The sequence below is a fragment of the Palaemon carinicauda genome, chromosome 29, assembly GCF_036898095.1.
Source record: "Palaemon carinicauda isolate YSFRI2023 chromosome 29, ASM3689809v2, whole genome shotgun sequence".
NCBI lineage: Eukaryota > Metazoa > Arthropoda > Malacostraca > Decapoda > Palaemonidae > Palaemon > Palaemon carinicauda.
The window spans coordinates 48,554,586-48,562,085 of NC_090753.1; the positions used below are offsets into that span (position 1 = coordinate 48,554,586).

Genomic DNA, 7,500 nt, shown 5'->3' on the forward strand with positions numbered 1-7,500 from the left:
CTCTGATGATTAGGATGTTAATACCAGAGATGAATTTTTACATTTACAAGAATTAAGATTCCTTTCGAAAATTTAAGAGGAAACTCTTTAAAGAAATACATTTTGATGCCTGAATTTATCAATATTTTACAATTCAGAAGTCAGTATACTCCTATGGCATGACTGAATCATATATCTCTGTGGTTTTTAAATCATACTTGAATACATGAACTTCACACCTAATACACATCCCCATAAGGCCTTGACAAATATAATGTTCATAGAATTCTTTGAAATCAGACGGAATGTTGGCTTTATAATGAATCCAAATTAAATATAGAATAATGGAGATTGTGTTACTTAAATGATTTTTAAAAAATTATATTAGGCATAAATATCTAAAAGATTCCACTTAATTAAATCTTTTTGTAATTTTATTTACATTGTTTTCCTCTATTCCTCAACTTTGTCTATTTTGTCCATTTTGTCTGATTTCATTTGTTCCATTCAGTCTCGTTACCTTTCCACGATATTTGATAATTCCTCGATTTAATCTATTTTTTTTTTTTTTAACTTCATAAAATCCAATTTCCTCGATGTCGTCCGACATAATCTAAATTTTGCCAAATCTGTCCTCCAATTTGTCTGATTTTTTTTTTCTTATATACTGTATTTCCATTTCGATCTCATTGCATCAATTCTTTATATTTTCTCCATAGTGTCTGACGCCATTTCCATCCCTTTTCAGACAAAATGATTGGAAAGTCAACTCTCCTTGTTGCCATCGCCATGTGCTCGGTAGCATCAGCTGGCCATCCACAGAGGTATGGAAACCGAGGTGGTGTTGGAGGTGTCGGTTTTGGAGGTGCTGGCGTTGGAGGTCTCGGCGCTGGGGGAGTTCACTCTCAGGGAGGTCTTGGGGGCTTTGGAGGAGCCAGTAATCTTGGAGGCGTCTCAGGAGGACTTGGAGGAGCTAGCCATCTTGGAGGCGTCTCAGGAGGACTTGGAGGAGCCGGCCATCTTGGAGGTGTATCAGGAGGTCTGGGAGGAGCCAGCCATCTTGGAGGCGTCTCAGGAGGACTCGGAGGAGCTGGACTCGTTGGAGGCGCTGGTCTTGGAGTAGGCAGTGCTTCTTACAATCCAGCTCACTACCCAGACATTATTCCAGGATTCCCATTCCAGTCCTCCTTCCCCGGCAGGGGCTTCTCTGGATGCCAAAACTGGTGTCTCAGCTCTGTCCAGAATAACTACTACTGCTGCACAAGGACCACTTATGCCGGATAAATTCATAAACTAATAAACTGTAAAACATTTTTAGTAATAAATTTTCAAAGAAAATAACAAATGTTAATTTTTTTCATTGTTCCTCAGCAATAACGAGCTATAAGAGTTTATTGGTATCTTTATATATTATACAAAAACACACACTTGTGTATATACAATATATATGCATGTATAATATATATACACACATATATATATGTGTGTGTATATATTTATGTGTGTATATATATGTGCATATATATATGTATATATATAAATACACACATATATATATATATGTATATATATATATATATATATAAATATATATATATATATATATATATACATATATATATATATATATAACAACAAATGCAGCCGTTTCTAGTCCATTGCATCAAAGGCCTCAGACATGTCATTACTCATGTCTAGGTCTAGCCAGTTTTCATCACCATGCTGGCCAATGCGGATTGGTGCTGGAGGGAGAGTTTAGTCTGATCGCTCACAGCAAACCAACCTAGTATGGTAGACCTGACTAGAACAGCTTTGTTGATCATGACGATACACAAACCCTTTCGCCACGTTAAGGTATCCACAATCAGAAAGGATATTTATGAAAACATATATCTCCTATATAAAGAAGAGGAAGTTGCTGGCCATATATATAAACACGTATATATTCCTTTCCTGTTATCCTGTGCGGCATTGCCAAATGTATAACTACTTTGTCCCTCGAGTAGAGGGAGAAGTAGTCATACCCTATTGAGAGGGGGTACCACGACAGGCATACTTTGAAACAACTATTTCCCACAAATTTCTGAAACTGACGTGTTGTAGTTAGGATAAGGGAAGGGGTGGGAAGGGTTCAATCTGTGTGTGCATGCATATCTATCTACATATTTACCCGTCATTTCTGACAGGGCCCATACACTAATATATATATATATATATATATATATATATATATATATATACTGTATATATATATATATATATATATATATATATATATATGTATGTATATATATGTATATATACATATACATATATATACATACATATATATATATATATAAATATATATATTTCTATACATATATATATATATATATATATATATATATATATATATATATATATAAGTGTGTGTGTGTGTGTGTGTGTGTGTGGGTGTGTGTTTGTATGCATACACATATATACACACATATATATAATATATATATATACATACATACATACATATATTTATACATATACATATATAACACAGGATTTGCAATACCTGCTTACCAGAATATCTGTTTTATCACACGAGGTTGGGCTGAAGATAAATAGAAGAAAGACAGAGATGATAGGAACGGAGTATGCAATGGAAGATGAATTATCATTGGAAGGAGAAAGTATTAATGAGGTAGAATTATTTAAGTACTTAGGAATTATGATCTCCAATACAGGGTCTTTAGAATTAGAATTTAGTGAAAGATTGAAAAAATCAAATCAGACAATTGCTAGGTTGAGTCAAATTTGGAACTCAAATCGCCTGAAATTACATATAAAAATCAGACTATATATAAGTTTAATGAGATCAGCGTTACTCTATGGACATGAGTCATGGTATGACAATGAAACAATCTCCAATAGATTTAGCAGATTTGAGAACAAAGCTCTCAGAAGGATATTGGGATTTAAATGGCAGGACAGGATTAGAAATGAAACTATAAGAGAGATTACACGAGTGCCATATGTGGATGAAATCATGATGAGGGGTAGATGGAGATGGTTTGGGCATGCTCTTCGCACTCCCCATGAGAGATTAGTTCTTCAAACATTCAGCTGGACTCCACAAGGGACTAGAAGAGTTGGAATACCGGGACTTACATGGCTGAGGCTTATGAAGTGAAGTAGGAGATGATGAATGGAGAAGTATTGAATTAAAAGCTCAAGATAGAAACGACTGGTGAAATCTAACCGAGGCCCTTTGCGTCAATAGGCGTAGGAGGAGATGACATATATTTGTGTGTATATATATATATATATATATATATATATATATATATATATTTATATATATATATATATATATATATATATACATATATATATAAATATATATATATATATATATAAATATATATATATACATATATATACATATACATATATATATATACATATATATATATATATATATATATATATATATATATATATATATATATATATACATATATATACATATATACAAATATATATACATATATATACACACATATATATATACATATATATGTACGTATATATACATACATATTTATATATATACATACATACATATATATACATATATGTATATATATATATATATATATATATATATATATATATATATATATATATATACCTACATACATACAGTACATGTATATATACATATATATAAATACATACATATATATATATATATATATATATATATATATATATATATATATATACACACTAATCTGATTACTACGCAACATTTTAATAACAGTAACAGCCTATTTCACCTTAAAATCATAAGTTGGAATACGTGTGATTTCTGTTTCCAAAACACTACTTACTGACTACGATTCTCTGAAACCTGAAATTTGTTCGTTGTTTGTAATTAAACTTGAATCATATTTTGACACTAAAATAGACAGTTTCTCAGACACAGACATTGAATCACAAAATCAGATGAGAGTAAACTTTAGTCACTCAAAAGTCGCAAAGAACAGCAAGGAAAATACGTATTTTTCTCTCGTTGTAAATGACAATTTTTGGAGTCATGCATAATGTGTCCATTTTAATCAAAAGTAATTTACCATAAGCAAAAAAAATGGCCGTTTTTTATTTTTGTCTCCCATCCTTTTCGTCAGAATTATTAAATGAAACTTCATAGATTCCCACGTATATCAATACTGTAGAAGAGGAATGTGTTATAAAAGAGTTGAAAATTAACGTTAATCACGCTACAAATATATACAGTATATATATATATATATATATATATATATATATATATATATATATATATATATATATATATATATATTCCAAAGCTCAGACACAAGTACTTTCCTTCTGCAGAAGGGCAAGTGGGAAGACAGGTAGCCTAGGTAACCGTGGTTGGAAGACAGCAGGTCCAAATGGGGAGTTCATTCCCCGCAGACTAACAATTTTACGCGAAGCCAAGACACATATACAACAAGAGGAACACTCAGTAGAGCGCAGACCTCTGCTGCAGCAACTTATTTCTCTAACTTTTTGTTCAACTTTGACCTTGACATGTATTAATTGGCGTGGATTTTCATACTCTCAAATATGAACCAAGTTTGAAGTGTGTGACAACGCTGTCCAAACTTATGGATGATTACGTGAAATGGGAAATTTTCTTGACTGTGACCTTGACCTTCCATATATTGATATTTTCTAGCTTTTCGCATAACAGTTAATCTCTGAAACGCTCAATACTCTACGATTAAACTTGTGACCAGGAAACTGTTCAGAAACAAACACACAGGGGCTCCAACAGGGAAAATAACCCAGTGAGGAAAGGAAACAATGAGAAATAAAATCTTTTAAGAAGAGTAACAACATTCGGTATTTAGGAGTCCAATTTATTCTTCCAATCTCCTGAGTATGTTTCTGTGTCCTTCCAAATAATTATTTTAGACTTTTCTAATCGACTGGTATCTGTATCCTCTTTAAATATCAATTCAAAGGTCTCTTTCGATTAAGTTCTTCTAAGAGAAGTACACTCCAAAATCAAACCATTGTTCTTTAGTCTTGGGTAGTGCCGTAGCCTCTGTGCCATAGTCTTCCATTGTCTTGGGGTAGAGTTCTCTTGCTTGAGGGAACACTTGGGCACACTATTTAATCTTATTTCTCTTTCTCTTTGCTATTTGAAGGTTTTTTCAAAGCTTATATATGAAAAATTTATTTTGAATGTTTTGTTCTTAAATTTCTCTTGTAGTTTATCTCCCTAATTCCTTTCCCGACTGAGCTATTTTCCCTGTTAGAGCCCTGGCTTTTCCCAATTAGGGTTGTAAATTAGAAAATAATAATAATAATAAAAATAATAATAATAATAATAATAATAATAATAATAATAATAATCGCCTTTTTTAATTTTCCAGTAATTTCTTCTTCACAAAACACACATGGACTTACTATAATAAACACTATTCATATTCTATGTGTGTGAATTTGTGTGTATTTGTGTAAATGTCTGTATATGTGAATAGACTCCCGAAGTCCTAATAGATCTTTCAAAAAGAATAGTTGAGCTTTCTTCGTCAGGACCGTTGACTCCGTTTTGGGATCTCCAATTTTCGTCTTTCGCAACGCCACTACCGGGAAGAAGAAGAACGCTCCAGTTGCCAGATTTCATTTTCATAGTCTTTGTTTTGAAAGGGGATAATTAAATACTATTATTCAGTAACTGTTAATTAGTCCTTAGGGAATATGATTGCAGTTTGACTTCATCATGAATCATTGCAATACCTTTATTCAATGCAGGAAATGTTGAATTAAAGTTTCTCAAAAGATAGCGTCTGAGAAACCTGTAATCGCAGCTGCAGACGGTTTTGCAATGAACCACAGGAGGTATATAAGGATAGATTTTCGTTCCCTTAGTCAGTTAACAGTTGATCTGAAAACCTAACAGGTGAGGTATAAAGGGCAATATGACCCGTCTTTATTTTCTTATAAAGTGTTTCACAGTATGTTCCCAATCTCATCTTTCTGCCTTTCTTGAGTTCAACTTTCATGACAAAGATGGTTTCTCCATAAACCCAATATCTATATCTTGATCTTTAAAGTAAATTTCTGGACTTGATTTAGAAATACGTTATCAGCTGTCTTTAAGGCCTCATTGTGACCCTTACCCACAGGCAACAGACCTTTCAATCTTTATCTGTAGTATTCCATGAATAACCCAAATCACTTTGACTTTACCGTATCCCAGTGCGACCACATGATAAGAGCAAAGTCTTACACAATATTCTCTGATGATTAGGATATTAATACCAGAGATGAATTTTTACATTTAAAAGAATTAAGATTCCTTTCGCAAAGTGAAGAGGTAACTCCTAAAAGAAATACATTTTGATGCCTGAATTTATCAATATTTTACAATTCAGAAACCTTCACACTCCACTGGCATGACTGAATCCCTCACTTCTGTGGTTTTTAAATCATACTTGAACACATTTACTTCACACCTAATACATATCCCTACTTAAGGTCTTGGAAATATAATATTCATAGAATACTTTAAAATCACACCGAATGTTGGCTTTATAATGATTTCGAATTAGATATAGAATAATGGAGATTGTGTTACTTAAATGATTTATAAAAAATTATACTAGGCATATCTAAAAGATTTCACTTAATTGAATCTTTTTGTAATTTGACTTACATTGTTTTCCTCTATTCCTCAACATTGTCTATTTTGTTCATTTTGTCCGATTTCGTTTTCTCCATTCAGTCTCATAACCTTTCCAAGACGTTTGACAATTCCTCGATTTAATCTATTTTTTTTTTCAACTTCATAAAATCCAATTACGTCGATGTCGTTCGACATAATCTAAATTTTGCCGGATCTGTCCTCCAATTTATCTGATTTTTTTTTCTTTTTTTTTTTTTTTAGATTTCCATTCTGATCTCATTGCATCAATTCTTTATAATTCCTCCACAGTTTCTGACGCCATTTCCATCCCTTTTCAGACAAAATGATTGGAAAGTCAACTCTCCTTGTGGCCATCGCCATGTGCTCGGTAGCATCAGCTGGCCACCCACAGAGGTATGGAAACCGAGGTGGTGTTGGAGGTGTCGGTTTTGGAGGTGCTGGCGTTGGAGGTCTCGGCACTGGGGGAGTTCACTCTCAGGGAGGTCTTGGGGGCTTTGGAGGATCCAGTCATCTTGGAGGTGTCTCAGGAGGGCTTGGAGGAGCCGGCCATCTTGGAGGCGTCTCAGGAGGACTTGGAGGAGCCGGCCATCTTGGAGGAGTCTCAGGAGGACTTGGAGGAGCCGGCCATCTTGGAGGTGTATCAGGTGGTCTCGCAGGAGCCAGCCATCTTGGAGGCGTCTCAGGAGGACTTGGAGGAGCTGGACTTGTTGGAGGTGCTGGTCTTGGAGTAGGCAGTGCTTCTTACAATCCAGCTCACTACCCAGACATTATTCCAGGTTTCCCATTCCAGTCCTCATTCCCCGGCAGGGGCTTCTCTG

At 33.9% G+C, this 7,500-nt stretch overlaps 2 protein-coding genes across 3 annotated transcripts in view; both read left to right on the plus strand.

Annotated features, from left to right (window-relative positions):
* LOC137622785 (uncharacterized) overlaps positions 1–1,324 on the plus strand; it is a 1,749-nt gene extending 425 nt beyond the window's left edge. Inside the window, exon 2 of one of the 2 annotated variants that reach the window (XM_068353379.1) lies at positions 728–1,323. In XM_068353379.1, coding sequence (XP_068209480.1) covers positions 733–1,263 — 531 coding nt within the window. In that variant the 5' untranslated portion in view covers positions 728–732 and the 3' untranslated portion in view covers positions 1,264–1,323. Of the gene's footprint in view, positions 1–727 lie in introns of both variants that reach the window. The other variant, XM_068353381.1, reaches the window with a different exon arrangement.
* A 4,549-nt stretch (positions 1,325–5,873) lies between these two features.
* The window catches only part of LOC137622786 (PE-PGRS family protein PE_PGRS33-like), a 1,742-nt gene continuing 115 nt past the window's right edge, over positions 5,874–7,500 (plus strand). The window contains exons 1-2 of the mRNA XM_068353382.1: positions 5,874–5,935; positions 7,000–7,500. The exon at positions 7,000–7,500 is cut by the window's right edge and continues 115 nt beyond it. Of these exons, the coding sequence (XP_068209483.1) occupies positions 7,005–7,500 (496 nt within the window). The 5' untranslated portion in view covers positions 5,874–5,935; positions 7,000–7,004. The remainder of the gene's footprint in view (positions 5,936–6,999) is intronic.